This window comes from Silurus aristotelis (genome assembly GCF_946808225.1).
Source record: "Silurus aristotelis genome assembly, chromosome: 19".
Taxonomy (NCBI): Eukaryota; Metazoa; Chordata; class Actinopteri; order Siluriformes; family Siluridae; genus Silurus; species Silurus aristotelis.
The window spans coordinates 4,782,041-4,800,195 of NC_139592.1; the positions used below are offsets into that span (position 1 = coordinate 4,782,041).

Below are 18,155 nucleotides of genomic sequence, written 5' to 3' on the forward strand. Positions count from 1 at the left end.
AATGTAATGTTTAAGTAAATTTTTAACACTTGAGAACTACATGCATTATATTTATCAGTATTTTTCATTTGCATAACATCTTCGGGGCAAACTACTGTAGATCATGTTGTCACTTATTTCATAGCAACTATAGACAGTCGTTTCTTCCCCAGCTTCTCTTTTTATCCACACATTTATCGAAAAATCACTCAACACCTTCCGACCAATCAGATTCATTCAAAAGCACTGCGGTATTAGGAATTTGGAAGTACAAATGCTTTTTCCAGCTTTGGACTGGAAATCTGGAAAACCCAACTGTGAAATGTGGATGCAGTGGAACGCAGCATAACAAACTAGCTGGCATGTGTATTACGCTGTTGGATGACGTACCTTAATGTAGAGTAAAATGTTTTTAAATGTCCTTCATATGAATATTTTATTAACACCTGTCCAGTAGTAAATGAGCTTTGCTTCATTGAATAACACACACACACACACACACACACACACACACACACACACACACACACACACATACACAAACATACACTGCTCCCACAGGTCCTCTTCTGTCTCTTTCTTCCTCTCTGTCATCATTCCCAGGATGTGTAAACATCCTCTTGGATAAAACATGGCTGCTCCGGAGCTCACTAATTCCAAAGCTCACAATTCCAGATGTCTGTATCGACCCAATTCCACACCTGAAAAAAAAAAAGGTGTCTGCTTTTTCAGTTTTACACTAAAAACTGCAAAGCCGATGCAGCTACCAGGTAAGCTGGCAAGTTTAACATTGTGCAAACTGCAGGCCTAATCATCACAATGATCTCAGAAGGCTGTGTGCAGTTGTGTCTAAAACTATACAACATACTCGAACACTATATTTTTCGGATAAAACAGTTATGTAGCTAAAATGTATGTACTTCAGTGGCTCTACTTAATAAAAAACTAGTATATTTAATACATTTTGAGAGAGTATCTACAGTACAAAGTTGGTTTATTTTTTGTTTTTTTTTTGCCAACATGGCAACTCCCTCAGACAGCTAAATATATTAAATGCATCGTTTTGGGAGGCTGTTAGCTAATTTTTATATAAAGCTACTCTATTTAGCTTCCCCTTACCAAGCCAGCATTTTAAATCAAGCAAATGGTTTTCAGTTGTGTTTAAGAGTGCCGATTCCTTATGATATCTTAAAATGAAAATGTTTTGTGGTAATTTTTCTCTAATGCCAATGATTAGCGATTAGCAGAGATATTTTTTAGTTGGCGGTTTTAAGTTTGCATGCTCTGTGTGCATTTATCACATATTTTTGTCCTACACCAATGTGCATTTCCACTTTGCATGTAATGTACTCGGTAAAAGTGATATTGAGGCACACCAATCGAATCCACTCGACTCAAAGGAGACATCATGCACTGTACTGAAGTGTTTAATAAATAACAGCATGAACAACATCAATGACACAACATATGCTTGCTTTCCGGATGTATACTGTATATACAAATACATATTTAATATTTTTTGCTTGTATAAACTATATAAATATGTCATGCAGTCATCATAACTTAACAGACCAATAATTTACAGTGTGAGGTAGGGCAGGACAGGGTCAGGGTGTTGTAGGTGGAGAAAAAAAATAAAAGGGGGGTAAGGAGTCTGGTATGCTGAATTGGCAGTACAATGTGTATTCGTGTGGTTTTTTCTTTCCGGAGAAGATGGATGGGTGGGTTTGGACCAACAATTAGCGCATCCAGCTATTTCCAGAGAACGAGCTTTCTCCGCAAGCATGAACACAATTCATGCACTCGGGAAACAGGTAAAATGACTTGTAAATCAGTGTTTCCACGATTTTCGACTGACCACGCACACACATGCGGCATTAATTCTGATGAACCTCCAGGTGACCTGATTCTTGAAAGAAGTTAGCGCCCGAACATACGTGTGTGTATTGGTACAATAGGAGTTCCAGCGCTTGTTATCGATCCCACGACACCCGGTTGTTCCCGCCTTCATCCCACGGTGGGTGGGGCCACGATTTGTGACACGGCATGTAGTTTCATAAAACATCTGCTTCTTGACCACGTTGTTGATGCGAACGTCAGGGAGCACCATCACTTCGTTTCCTGCTAAGTCCGTTGCCCGGGTCATGTTTCCCACCCAGTGGTTTTCGCTGTCGCAGGCGGAGTATTCGCCGCGGTTCTGGAAGTCTCGCACTCTTCGCCGTGTACGAGGACTCCGAGGCTCTGAATGGCCATTGGGGGGCACTACGTCACTGAAGAGCACACGGGGCGATCGGTAACGGCGCTTGTTGAACAGTTTAGGGTCAACTGTGGGAATGAGGTCATCGTGGGTCAAGTCCTGGTTTCCTGCCTTCTGATTGGCTGGTTCATGTAAGTGGGCGTTTCCCACCATGTTGAGTGCAGCCTGGACGCTGATCAGGAAGAGCAGGACCGGCGTCGACGACCTCATGGGCACACGAGCTAGAGAGAGAGAGCGAGACACAGAGACAAAGAGACAGAGAGAGATGTCAGACTAATCAGATCTAACATCTAACTCTAGGCAAAATTAATCAATGAATTAATCAAGACACGTTTGTTGATTCTAACAAACACTGGACGATTGTCTCACGTAAGATCGTTTCACAAATACGTGAAGTGAGTCTTTTTTGTTTGTTTGCTTGTTTACACAATTTATCATCCTAAGCTATGCCTTTCAAAGATTATTGGCAGAATGTAGCAGAAGGATAGAAGCGATACTTTTGGCAATATAGTTATACTTTAAACTCCCCAATGCTAAAACCCTGGACTTCTGATTGGAAGGTTGTGAAATCCCAGCACCATCACTGTTGGGCCCTTGAGCAAGGTCCTAAAACCTCATCTGCTCAGATCATTGTCGATCAGCAAATAAAGTGTCTGCCAAACTCTCTAAATGTAAATGTTTGTTCACTGTTTCGGCTGTAGTGTAAGACATCTGGTTCACCTGTGAAATGTTCTTGGTTGAAGGGAACGTCTTGTGGGCTCCTAAAGCCAGTGTCCAGTGCTGGCTGAGCCCTGAGAGCCTGCCATCAGGACCAGCCTGTGTGCTTTTTCTCTGTAACACACACACACACACACACACACACACACACACACACACACACACACACACACACACACACACAGTTATTGCATCGAAGTATTAACTACCGAACTTTATGGTCTTCTTAGTGAAGGTAGACTGGAGACATCATGTAAACATAATGTTTAAAATTATGATATGATCAAGATAGGATTTGGAATTAATTTATCTCTCTCTTTCTCTCTCTCTCTCTCTCTCTCTCTCTCTCTCTCTCTCTCTCTCTCTCTCTCTCTCTCTTTCTCTCTCTCTCTCGCTCTCTCTCTCTCTCTCTCTCTCTCTCTCTCTCTCTCTCTCTCTCTCTCAGGGTGAGCCAAAATACAGGGCCCCTTGAGCAAAGAGCCCCTGACCTTCCAATCAGTATCCCCAGAGTCTTAACCTTTGAGCCACCACCGCCCCACAAGAGGTGGTACTATTTTACTCCAACTTCAAATTTTGCTAATGATTAGGCTTTAATCTGTCCACTTTAAGAGATGCCTTTCTTTTTTGTCCAACCTGTTCTATTGTCCAAGCTGTTATAAAAAAATAACCACTAGAGGGCAGTAAAGCACTTCATTTTCGAGCAAATTTTGAAACGTGAACTTTGAATCTATCGCACGCACGCACAGACTCTCTTGAATCCAAAATGAGGTAGTTTTATAAACAATGGGGATTCCTGCTGAATCACTCGGCTCCTTGTCTCACCAATAAGAGTCGACTCTTTCAGCTCTTGACCGATTTACTGCCTTCTAAACCAGAAAAAGTTTAAAATATCTTGACAATTGTTTGTTAATTCACGTTCGAACACCAAATTTTATATTTCATTGGAATAAACAAAACCCTATGACTTTAGACAATATATTTAATTAATTCCCGCACACTAAATTAACTCCCTGGTTGTGGTGCTGCAAAACAGAGTAAAGCACTCGGCTCAACATTCACACAACAAATGACAAAAAACAAACAAACGTATCCACTGAGACTTTTCTAAAAGAAAGTAAAGGGATGTGTTGTATACGCCTTGTATATTCAATTCGGCTCACAACATTCACATAACAGCGAATAAAAGAATCGATTTGCTTTGTGTATGACAAAACTCCTGGGCATACAATGATTTTAACCCCCCAAACCTACTCACACACACCTGCTGTCTCTTTTCCTCAGTCCATACTAGCTTTGTTAGCAAAACTCTGCCATCCAAATTAGAACCAATCTTTTGACATCACTGAGATTGGACTGTAAGGAAAGACACTGTCTGTCTCTCACAGTTCACTTTTGTATTTCTTTAAAAATGTGAAGCATCTGTAATAATTTTAACTAAAAATTTCATTTCTGATTGATTCTGAATGACTTTATTGCATCTAGCTAGTGAGAATTAGCGCATCTATTTTGTTGTACACAATTTGACTTTGACAACCATCCATTTACCTTTAATACGGTTTTAGACTACACATTTATGAGCACTAAAAAGAGTAATACTTTAAAAGGTTAATTTCTGTCACCTCTACAGGGGAAATTAGACACAAGGAACGAATGACAAGGAAAAGGACAGGCGTGTGTTACCCTGTTTCATAACGGTGTAGACATTTAAGTGGCCTTTGCAACATATTGCAGCCTTAAATGTGTGCTTTTAACTGCCTTCTAACAGAGAACGTAGAAGTTTATGATGTCATAAAGTGACTTATGGGATATTGTACAGAATCTGAGGTGATAGAACGAGAACTTCATTCCATTAAAAAAGAAATCACTTGCTAAATAATGTGTTACAGACAGCTTGATATTTTGAAACAGATGCTCATGTAGTGCATTATAATGCGGTTTGGGATACCACCCATGACGGTGTTGGTCTTAAGTGTTCCAAGTGGAGAGAAGAAGTAGTGAAAGCTGAGCTCATGAGGAAAATCCCACACTGCCTTTCTCCAAGTGTGGTTTTGGTGCAAGTGGTCACTTTCTTGTGGTGTGTTTCCTGCACATGGAGCACATGTGCGGTCCGTCTAAACACACACTCACTTGATGGATGCAGGCTGACTAAAAAGGGGGTTTGTATTTACACTAGGACGAACGTGCGTTGCACTTTAACGCTGAAATGTGCTCGCCATGCTTCCCTCTGTAAACACACATTGGCTCAGTCACAGAAGGTCAAAGTGGTTTAGCGAATCTTTCTGACAGCTTGCTTCAGTGCACACTTCGCACTACCCCTAAATACTACAGACATCAATCATTGGACTAAGACACAGCTACAGATACACAATGATATCGTTTGCTAATTGTTCACATTTTTATCAACAGCCATAGGATTTTCTTCTGAGGACCTGTAATGTTTTGGATGATGTGGAACAAGATGAAGCCTTTAAAGGTTGACAAGCAAACACACACACACACACACACACACACACACACACACACACACACACACACACACACACACACACACACACACACACACACACACACACACACACTATTCTTACGGTTTTCTTACTTTCCTCTGTTTCCTACTTAACTCATGGTCACTGTCTGAGGTCACGTCACAAACCACACACAATTAAATTAGACATACAGTGTACAGGGAATTGTCTGAACTGTTCAATTATGACATACACGATCGCACACAAGCACAGACATTTAAAAAAAGACGTATTAGTGCTACCAATAGCAAAGGCAATGAAAATAAAATCTGAGCAAATTAACACAACAGTTAATTGATTAAAAGCAAAACATTTGTTTATGCAATTTGCAATAAAGAATGCAAAAAAAAAAAAAAAACCCAAAGGTTAATAAACCAAAGTGACTCAGTCACTATGGTGCAGATCAAATCTAATATTTGCATTGAAATTTTTTTTCTTTTTCCCTTCTGCATTTAAGACTTGTAGCACACTCGTAATAAACACGTGCTCATGTAGAAGGGCCTGTAGATGAAAACGAAATGCATTAAGTAAAAGAAATGCGATGAATGTAAATGGATAGCGATCCATTTACATTCGAAGGACGATTTGATTATCTTTCACTTGCAATATTCTGGTGAATAAAAATATATAATGCATTTCACTGAAATGTCCTGACCATAACCCTGTTACACACATTTGTGATGAACTGGAAGATGGCCTGCACCTCTTTATTCAGTGTCAGTGCCTGATCTTACTAACGCTTTTTTATGTGAATGATCACAGTTCATGAAATCACAGCTCAGGTAGTGGTAGCTCAGTGGTTAAGGTGCTGGACTTCTGATAAGAAGGTAAGCTCAACCAAGCTGCCACTACTGTGCACTTGAACAAAATACCATAACTGTAAATCTCAGCCCCAAAATTTAGTGGAACATCTTCCTTTGGAAGATGGAAGTGGTTGTGGTTTTGAACTGGGATTTTCAACACATTGTCATGGCAAATGATATATTAACAACAGCAACAACAGCAAAAAAAGATAGAAAATGACAGTTTAATTCCCAATTACTGCTTATTTTCTTACTTTTACAGCAATGTTATTTTTAGCGATATATCTTAATATTTGCTGAATGAGTAAACACTTACATATTAATGCTTGTTAACAAGCCTACGTGTGTCTTTATCTCAGCTGAAAAAGGTACAATATGATTGTAGTAAATAATAGCATTTTCCAGAGACGTTTATTTTTTTTATTAGATAATACTGAAAAAAGCTTGCTGGTTGAAAAATAATCTGTGGTCCCCAAAATATCAGACTTGGCTCTAAGAGGACATGAGAGCGAAGAAAGCTGTTTCTGAAATTTCAAGGAAGGTGAATAAAACAGTTACGTGTTTTTATTTTCTCCAATGATTGAACAACCTTATAGTATGTCACACTTTTGTTATATCCCAACAACATACAGTATTTGGCACTAGTATTAGCTATCTATTAGCTAGTTTTCGGCTGGAAAACTTTTGCCCAAATATGTGCATGCTAATAGCAGGTGGAAGACTAGCTTAACTTAGCTAGCTGTACTACAGGAATGTACCTAAAAAAATACAAACAAGAAGGTATAAAAATGTACCAATGCTCAGAGCTATGTTACTGTACCCTGCTAGGGTACAGCTGGAGCGACAAAGCATTTGTCCTCTTCGTAGGTATATTTCTGTACCCTGATTTTTCTGTGTGTAGACAGCTAGTTGCTATTATACTTTATTGACTTTTACGTTTATCTTAACTGAGAAGCTTGTGAGTGATGTCACAGTGTTTGCACTGAAATAACATCACTAGCTTGAATAAAATGCTAGGTGCATATTGATATGAGACTTTAATGCTGCAGCTGATGTATTGTACACATTCGATGCATTTAACCTACAGCATCCTGCACTAATTGATTGTCAGCGTCGGATAAATGAACGTCCTTCAGAAACACAAACATCCTGCTACTGAACACTACATCTGACACATCGAGTGCAGTGTGTTAACTGATTCAGTGTTGGGTGTCGACATGGTGCTTCTGCCAAAGTACACATACACGCTGAGGTGCTGACAGCAACAACAGGATTATGAAGTGGTGTTAAAGGCTGATGGCCTCATTTTTGTCATCAGGACAATTGACAGGGTATGTATTAGAGATTGAAATAGCAATAAAAAAAAAATCAGTTTATATTTGAATTGCATGCAATCGAACAATGCGTCTCTGGCTACGGACCAAAATCAGATTCAATTTGTCTACAATAGCATGCTTTTGAAGAAGGCTTAACCACAGAATTTTGTTTTGTTGAATCATGGTTACAGTTTACAAAAGAAAAGTCAGAGCCAGACACCATTATTATTATTATTATTATTGATATTATTATTATTAATATTGATTTAATTAAATTCATTTTAAAATGTAATTTAATTTTTATACTGCTTTTAACAATGGACATTATCCCAAAGCAGCTATACAGAGATAAATAGAGTGTAAAATATGGATTAGTTACTGCCTATAAGGTAACTTTATCCCTATCCTTCTTCTTTTTAATAATGATATTAATAAATAAATAAACTTTTATTTGTTTAAAAAGAAATGGCAATATAGAGAAAGTGAGGTTTAATGTCAAGTCAAGTCAAGTTTATTTCTTTAGCGTTTTTCACAATGGACAATGTCTTAAAGCAGCTTTACAGAATTTAAGAATTACAGTGATTGAGGTGTATTTATCTCTGATGAGCAGCCTGGGGCAACTGTGGCAAGGGAAAAGTCCCCTAGATCTCATAAGGAAGTAAACTGGAGAGGAACCAGACTCAAAAGGGGAACCCATCCTCATTTGGGTGATATCAAGAGTGTGATTATAAATCTTTAAAACAGTACAAAACACCAGAGAGTGCGAAAAAGAGTGTTCACTCGGACACTGTGAAGGATTTAATCTAAAACCTTTCATTAGCTATAAAAAAAATTATTACAATTAATTACAAATAAATGAATTTCAAAACTGCTGAGTCTGAATTCAAGTGCACATTGTCATTAAAATGGAAAGGAGACGTTGCAAATCGTAATAAATTCGTCACTATTTCAAAGATTTTACTATTTTCCCTCAAGCGTCTATCAATACAAAAATATATAATGCCATAAAAAAAGCAAAATAGAAACATTTGGCACTGGTCATCCCAGACCTTTGAAATCCAATGTATTGTTTTAATGAAATAAAAATGACAGCTAAGAATCTTTCTGAACAATTCAGGGCATGCCTTGGATAAAAAAAAGCTTTTACTTGAATTTAAATACACCCTTATTGTCTTCTGTGAGGCTCAGTGAAGGCTTTCATGTGAATTTTAGTCTTTAATTAGCATGCTCACCTGAATAGCACAACTTGGATCTGATAAACTGAACTGGAATACAGAACCGGGAAGCCTTAATACCAGAAATATCACTTTCATAAATTATATTTTTTTTCTGAAAGTTCCAATTCTGTCCCTCGTTCTCCTTCTTTCTCTTTCACATGCTGTCTGTGGCCCATAAAATCCTACTTGTGGTTAATATCAAGGTCAAAACCATTATTATTACCATGTGTTATTCTAAATGCACATTTCAGTCAATACACAGAGCCATTATACCATAGCGATTATGGTGGCTGAGTATATCACTTTAAAGCAGAACGACTGATGACAACTTTATATATGTTCAACAGTTCATGCACATGTAGTCCAGAATACACAACGGGAACAACCGGTTGTACGCTCCGATTGCGATGCAAACTTACAAGTCCCTTACAGGTGATACTAAATGATTTCATTTCCAGTTCTTTCTCCTCTCCCCTGAGGGATACCTTGATACCAAAATAACTCAGGGGTGGGCTGAAAAACTTTGTGGCTGTCCGGATATACGCTGCATCAGCATGCTGATTTTTCAAGCAGATGTTGATGCTTGCATCGGAAAGCAGTTTGATGGGTGAGTCTATTAAAAGGAAATGAAGCCGGTCCACTGAGCAGGTCATGTAACAAGCTATTAAATGGGCAATTAAATTAATTGATATGATGCTTCAGTTTATATTCACATAGGGAGGCCATTATCTTAGACATAATATCTTTTAAATTCATTTGAATTTTATTTGTGTTGGGCTTTTAACAATGGAGATTGGCATAAACCAACTTTAAAAAAAATAAACAGATTACATATAAATTACATATTAATGTAATAGTAAATTGATCCATATAAGTGTGTCTTTTAGGGATGGTAGGATTCACTGATTTGCATTTGTGCATCGGCAAAAAAATTAACAATGTAAAATGTGCATTGGATATAAGTTTGCATTTGCATAATTAAAAAAACAATTGATTTACATATAATTATTAGTAGATGCACTATTCTTTTATTATTTAGAAAGTGACCAGTAATTTGTGACCAATATGTTATATGTAGATAGATTTTTTCTAACTAAACTGTTTGTCAAGTGCGTTCTCTCAGCACCACAGCACATGTATAGGACGTAACACTTCAGAGACCGAGGCGTGTCCTGAGAGTCACATAGAATACAGATTAACATGGCAGAGGTAGAGCTGCATTTTCCTCGAGACAGAACAAGAAAAAACATCTGGTTTTATTGAATCTTTTTTCTTTTTTTTCTGTTTCTGAAAAGGGCCATGCATTAGAAGTCTAAAGGCAATTAAGTACTGTGAATTTATGATTTGCTGTCTGTCTGAACCACTGAAATAAAAGTTAACTATCTGCATCGTATTGCAATGAATCGTATTGTGTTGAATCAAATTAAAATCAGAACGCACTGCATCGTAATGGGGCGAATTGTATCGCATCGCCTGACTAGCTGCTTCATATGTATCTTTAATGTATCATATTGTTGGTAATGCATTGAGATGCGAACCCCTAAATCCCTAGTTTCTATAATAAGCAAGCCAGAGGCCACTTTCTTATTACAGGGACCGTGCGGGTACGATGTTTTGGACACAAGGTGAGAGAGGCGCAATTGACATGATTTGTTAATGTGCAGAGAAGGGACATGAAGTATATTGGTAGAAGAATGCTGAGGATGGAGTTGCCAGGCAGGAGAAGAAGAGGAAGGCCAAGGAGTTTTATGGATGTAATGAGGGAAGACAAGCAGGTGGTTGGTTTGAAATAGGCAGATGTAGGTAAAGACAGAGTGATATGGAGATGGATGATCCACTGTGGTGACCCCTAATGGGAGCAGCTGAATAAAGATGTATTTATATATAGTATATAAATAAGTACAGAATTTTTTATTCATATGTTTTGCATTTAATACTGTAAATGTACAAAATGTATTTTACAAAAGAATACTCCTGTTCAGTAATTAGAACAGTGCATTTGGTTTGCAGTAAAATTCTAGGAAACACAATGCATCATGGGACATCTAACATTTTTTGGCTAAAACTAACTTTATATGCTTTGGTGCCCCAGGCTTTAAGTTAGAGGATTACATTGTAATTTCATACTATAAATATATTTACAAGTATTTTACTTTTGAAATGTTCTGTACAGTAATGCAAGGTAGTAATACTGTACACATACAGAAATACATTGTAAATCGTAATTATCTCTATGCAGATATAGTATTTTCCTGTAAATATTTTCAATATAAATCTACTGTTAAAAAAATTACTTTACTGGCAACTCTGATACCTGTACATTATTGTAAATTTTCGAGTGAATGATTTAAAGTGTGGGTTTGGCACAAATATATGGACAGGCAAATAATTCATTACAGATGTTAACAGGAGAAATTAACCCTGGCCAAGTAATGTCTTATGAAAAAAGAAGGGAAGCAAAAGCAATAGCAACTCAAGCAATTAGTGGGAAACAACAGGATGCCAAGAATGCTTATGACTGAGCACAAATGAAGACGCTGTAAGGTTCAGTGTGGAAAGCCGGTATTTATATTGAAGCTAAAGACAAACAGTTGAGCAATGAAACACAGTGTTGTTTGTCTCAAATTTACACAAAATTCTGATACTGTTTAGGGGATTGTGTTGCCACAGAGAAAGTTTCAAAATTGATGATGGCTAATATTAAAGTTATGAGTAAAGGGATCAATTCTGCATTGTTTTCTTTGTGACTCTTTCCGTTGAGCATTATAGCCTTGTTTACTGTAAGACCATTTACTACTTTACATCTGCACTTATTTTACACTTCAAAATTCCCTTGCATTGATAACTTATGGTAATTATTTTTAAATGGACCCAATTTTTTCTGAAATGGACCTGGTACCTGTGCAAATGTGTCAACGAATTTGTCAAAATTCCCATTTCAGTTTTTCTAACCTTGTAAGAGATGTGGGACATAAACTATTGTCATTACCCTGAGATTCCTCTAAAGCCATAGTATCTAAAGACAAGCAGAATTACGCAAAGCACTTTTAATTTGACTTGTTGCATTGCTGGCGGATATGCCAACATAAAGACGCAGGCCATGACGGTTATATCTTTGGACAATCAAAATTTCCAGTGAACTGGAGCCAAGAACACTGTGGTACAAACAAGACCTAAGGACAACCATGAGAAACTATAAAGTGGTGTAATAACAAACAACATTCATGTTATCTAACTGGATTCAGCACAAATAACAACCCTAAAGTTCTCTAAATATCAGTGATTTCACAAAACCACTTTAAACCATAGTATGGGGTCTAGTTATTTGTAAATAGCAGCAGGGTGAACAGCCCATATACAATTACAAGTTCTTCTTGAATAAAGACGTGAAGGGGCGGGGGGTCATGGTGAACTTAAGTGATCCAATAGAGAACAGTTTGTTTATATTGAAAATAGGTCTATTTCAGAGTGGTTGTTACTTTAGAAAGGAATAAAGTTGATGTTCTAGCTAGCTGAAATGGGAAGATAACTATATAACTTAACTTTCTAAGAGATAGGGGCAAAGGAGTGTCAGGGAAATGAAAATGCGGGAACATAATGTAAATACCAGTAAAAATACCAAAACTATTTAACTCGATATTTTGCAATTCTTCCTAGAAGTATGTTGGTTTAATGCCAAGTCAGAAAAACATGTCAAATGAATAAATTTTCAGTGGAAGGGCTATTGCATATGTTCCAATCTATAGGCATATAAAAAAAATCTAGTAAGGTTTATGAGCAACAATAAATAAGCCAGAATTACTCTAGTTTAAAAAAGTACAGTTTGTATATTTGTTATAATTTCTTAATAATTCTTCTGGCTATAATGTAGGCAGATTTCCCACCCGATATTTTCACCTATAAATTTATAATCATTTATTTGCAGGTTTCAGCCTAAGAACAAGGTATGATTATTTAACTATGATTACAAAAGCCCAACTGCGCACTTTTTTTTTGACACAAAACCAAAACCTTTGAAATATTTTGGTTTAAACTAATTAAGTTGGTATAAACAAATTGCGAGAGAATCTTCCATGCTAACATTAAGTTGTAAAATCCAAGTCATTCAGAAAGCTTTATAGGACATTCTGGAAAAGGGGTTTCTTCATTTAGACAATTTATCAAGTCAAGTTTATTTCTATAGCGCTTTCTCAAAGCAGCTTTACAGAATTTTAAGAGTTAAGGTGAATGGTGTGCATTAATCAATGATGAGCAGCCATGGTGACTGTGACAAGGAAAATCTCCCTTAGATGTTATGAGGAAGAAACCTTTAGAGGAACCAAACTCAAAAGCATTCAGGCCTTGTTGATGAAGTATTAGCATCGTCTTCTTCTAATATTCTTCAAAACAGGTTTCTGACTTGCTATATAATCTCATTTGGAGCAGATTTTTCCCTTTTTCCCCTCCAGCAAATTAAAGAGAATGTTGGAATCAGAAAGCTTTATCATAGCCAAATTTCTACCATAGTTTACTCATAACTACCAGGTTAGGCCTGGCTTTACACTCTAGCTAATGATTATTTTAATTATGATGTTTACCTGATGATGTACAAATGATGATGTTCAGTTGCAACTGACTTTAATGTCTATTCATTATAAGCCCTGGTCTCTTCAATACGTCTGGCACTTCATTCAAATCTGATTTTACATGTTTTTACACAACAGAAATGTAGATGGCTGTAAAATAAACAGCACAGAAAAAACCTTTTACATAGGATTAGAGATCAGTAACTCGGTGGAGTTTGTAACCTCTTGGCAAACTCTGATTTATTTCCTGCTGAAAGAAAGAACGATACTTAATGGAATTCTCTTTTAATGATTTGTGATGAAGTTCCCTTTGAAATACGTCACAACAGGATTTGCTGAACAACGATACGTTTGAACTCACAGAACGACTCGCTGAGTGACTGAATATAAGAGCTTACTAAAGACATAATCTCGAAGGGTTTGTAATTTGGTGTGCTGAAGGTCAAAGCTGAACTGTAGCTTTTGCAGCACCTATTCAAGAGTCCAAGCTTTAGCAGGTTGTCTATTGAGTTTGACAGCTTGTCATTGTTCAGCCTTTCTGTTCAGCAGGGTTAGGACATGCTTTTAAAGCATTATTTAAGTCAAGCCTAAAGCTTATGGATGTGATATAAAGAGTACAAAAGAAAGAAGTGTTCACATTTGTTTAGAGATCACTCTCAGTTTTCTGGAGCCAATAGAAAAGCCTTGATGTATTTAATGGAGCTATTGTACTGATGTTTTAAGTTAAAGTCTTGTGTGTTGGTTTCCTGGAAACTGAGTAAGTAGCATCTAATATAACAACATATGGCAAGCTAGTTAGCTAGTTGAGCTGAATGTATGTATGTTATTAGAATTAAATGTATTAATAAACTGCTAGGGAGGGAATAAATGTGTGCCATTGTCTTTATCCTCATCCAATCTTTTATGGGATAGATTTATTATTGCTAATAGGAAGTATGGGTTATTTTTTTGCTCTGGATTTTGGACATACTTTTGCCAGGAAACTGGATCCTGATTGACAAAATTACAGAACTTGCTGAATAACCTCGAAACAATGTAAGCAGAATCTGTAGCACCAATAAATCTTCTTACATGTTCTAAATAGGTTCCTTGAGTTAAACACAACAGAAAATGTCTCCTGCAGTCATACTATTGAAACCCATGACCTGCTAAGCATTACCACCCAAACCGTAACCACTGACCTGAAGCAGGTCCTACTGCTAGAATTGAGCAGCAGAAATAGTAGAATAGCAAATTATTCTAGAAAGCTTGAGTCTTGACCAATAATCAGATCAGACAAAATGTCAGGAAACAACAGCAACAGGAAATCGACCAGATCGAGTTTGAAACGGATATTTGTACTCAAGTTAATGAGAAACAGGTCTTTCTAATCAGTCAATATTGGAGAGAGAGAGAGAGAGAGAGAGAGAGAGAGAGAGAGAGAGAAAAAGAGCGAGAGACACCGTGAAATGAATGAATACTAAGATGCTCCAGTGTGAAAGGATGGAAAAAAAACTGAATGAGCTATTGTAAATAACTGTAGGAACCCCAGCCCTAACAAACCACTTCACAGAGTGAAATTAAACATGATTATAGATAATTATACACGATTCTAAAAACTAAATATTCTCATGGGCTCGGATTCTATACAGTTGAGTTGTGTTTGTAAAGCACTTTGTCACTACGCAGTTTCACAGAAATCCGGATATAGTTGGAGAACTGTGCTTGGTTTAATGCCGATGCATATTATTTAAAAAAAAAAGCATAATGTATATTGGCTAAGTGGTTGTACAATCCATTCTGCAATTCACGACAATACAGAACTCTCTATTTAACCAGTACAAATGTTACACTGCCACTATTCTAAGGACGTGCCTCTCCATAACTAAGGCCAATGCGATTCGCATCTTGATGCATAGCCTACGATACATTAAAGATACATATAAAGCAGTGAACAATGAACATTGTCTCAAAGCAGCTTTACACAGATAATGTGGCGATTAAAAGTAAATATGTTCTTTGTAAGTTCGTTTGTCCCTGATGAGCAACTGTGGCAAGGAAAAACTCCCCGAGATGGCATAAGGAAGAAACCTTGAGAGGAACCAGACTCAAGAGGGAACCCATCCTCATCTGGGTTGCACCGAATGTCCATTTGAAGCAGATATACAATGTTGCGGGTTACAGTGATGATGATCAGAAGCGAACTGTATTCCTGAGTCAGTGTAGCAGACTGTTGACATTAACTACAGTCCAATCCATCCATATGATGCTATCCAACTCAGTATGGTACAGATAGTTTGCTTTTATTTCTTTGGTTCAGACTGACAGCAAATCATAAATTTATTTACGATTCTGATTTCTAACACATAACCCCTTCACAAACAGGCCTTTTTGGTGCAAAAATAAAAATAAATAAATAAATAAAACCAGACATTCTTTTTCTGTTTTGTTTGCAGGAAGATGCAGCTCTACCTCTGCCATGTTAATCTATATTTTATGTGACTCTCAGTACATGCCTCGGTCTGCATAATCCTGTTCAACAGACCAACATTTTAGCAAACAGAAATCAATCTACATATAAAATACTGGTCACAAATTATTGGTCACTTTCAAAATAATAATAGTATAGCACATCTGCTTATAATTTATATATAAATAAAGAATTTTTTACTAATGCAATTATGGTAAAAACGATGCATCGCTTTACAAATTCCAAATTGTATCGGTATTATTTTTTCAGACAGATGCATCACATTGTTAACGTTAATGCCAATGTTCTAATGAAACAGTGAATCTTTCTATCCTACTATTTTGCCATTGAATATGCTAATCATTGTGCATTTTGTTGCTCAACATTTAAAGCATACAACTGTCCAAGGTGGAGGAATCCTCCTCACAGGATTTACCAATTAATCTTGATAAAGTGGTGTTCTGCTGGTGTACTGTAGCTCATTGACCTCAAGTTTGGTTGTTTTGCACATTCTAAGAAGTATACGGAAAGTATTCACAGCTCTTTACTTTTTCCACATTTTGTTATGCAACCCTATTCCAAAATGCATTAGGTTCACTATTTTCCTCAATATTCTACAAACAATACCCCATAATTGCAATGTGAACGAAGTGTGTTTGAAATCTTTGAAAATGTATTAAAAAGAAAAAAAGATATCACATGTACATACTATATGTATTCACAGCCTTTGCCATGACACACAAAATTGAGCTCGGGTGCATCCTGTTTCCACTGATCATCCTTGAGATGTTTCTACAACTTGATTGGAGTCCACCTGTGGTAAATTCATTTGATTGGGCATGATTTGGAAAAGCACACACCTATCTACATACGGTCCCACAGTTAACAGTGCATGTCAGAGCACAAACTAATCCATGAAGTCCAAGGAATTATATACTAATCTTAAAAATAATTCTTAAAATGGATAGATTTTTTATTTATTTAAGAAATACAACATGCAAGCAATATCTGATCAGTGTTGATATTTGACCTTTTCAACAATTCACCCTCAGATAAAACATCCACATTTTTTTTGCATTCAGTTGCTGAACATTGAACCAGAGGATATATGGCAGTGGTGGGCGGTCGGGGCCAGCAAAGCCTTCTCTGCTGGCCTAAACACTATAAGAAGCACTGACCTACATTTACAACCTAAATTCTAATATTTGTTCCATGAAATTTTATTAATTTATTCCCAACAGTTTATTCTCTTCATTTCATAGCGTTTCTCTCGGCTGCACTGCTTCCAGTACGTGTATGTGGATGTCAGAGTTTTTGTCCAATCAGATTTCAGCCTCTATGTGCTGCCATGTCAATCTTATCCTTCCAGGGCCTTCGAAGGCTGTTCTGCTGGCTTTTTTTACCATAGTCTCCTTAAGAAATAGTTCTGTTTTTTTAACCGATCAGATTTCAAATTCGTCCCACAGGGCAGCTAGCTGGCCCAGAAAAGCGTCAGCTTTTTTCAGTCCTCTGATTGGTTGGTTAGAGGGATACTGTTACAGCCAAGTTTGACTTGCAAAACACGTGTGTAGCTCTGCACACATTTTTTTTATGCCTACGGAGAAAGAGAAATTGATTTGGTTTCGAACATCCATTTTCAAAAAAAGCTAGACATCGTAATGCAGGTCGGCGAACCCCGAAGCTAGCTAGCTTGTCTCAGCCCGGGACCGAGTGAATCGAGCTGTACCACTGGCTTACAGGTGCTGAGTGCAATCTCTGGTGAGTAGGTTGTATTGTATTAAGGGTTGTAATGATTTTGTTATGTTATTAAACAAATATTGATTCAGAACTGCTCCAGATGATGTAGGTGGCACAATTGTGGTTGTAGTGTAGAGGTTTGGAGCTTGCTTTAGTAAAATGGTATTTACCCTCCATATGTAAAATGCCACTTTCTCTGTTATCACATTGTAATGATATAAAGCAATTAATATGGTCATGCAAATGACAAGTGACAGATTGCTTTAATAAAGTACAGTATTTTTTTTTTAATGATATTTGCTACAGGGTCAATGAAATGCAGCTAGAATCCAACCAGACGTGCAAATGGCAAAGTATATAAATAAATAAATCTAATATAATGTGAATGCGAATGTGAAGAGAAGGTTTGAAAAGTGACTATAACTGTGCAAAAAGGCAACATGAGGTAGAATGGTGTAAATTCTGCAATAGTAAGAGAATGTGCAGCTGTAGGCAATAACACTAAGAGACATCACGGAAAAGAATTGAAGTGTAAAGTATGGAGACATGTTATTGTACAATGCAGTCTTTATGAGTAGTGTTAAGTTGAA

The 18,155-nt window shown here is 37.0% G+C and overlaps 1 protein-coding gene across 1 annotated transcript in view; it reads right to left on the minus strand.

Annotated features, from left to right (window-relative positions):
* Positions 1 to 1,388: 1,388 nt before the first annotated feature.
* The window catches only part of ngfa (nerve growth factor a (beta polypeptide)), a 39,132-nt gene continuing 22,365 nt past the window's right edge, over positions 1,389 to 18,155 (minus strand). Inside the window, exons 2-3 of the mRNA XM_083521148.1 lie at positions 2,957 to 3,067; positions 1,389 to 2,457 (exon numbers count right to left, since the gene is read on the minus strand). Of these exons, the coding sequence (XP_083377274.1) occupies positions 1,811 to 2,446 (636 nt within the window). The 5' untranslated portion in view covers positions 2,447 to 2,457; positions 2,957 to 3,067 and the 3' untranslated portion in view covers positions 1,389 to 1,810. The remainder of the gene's footprint in view (positions 2,458 to 2,956; positions 3,068 to 18,155) is intronic.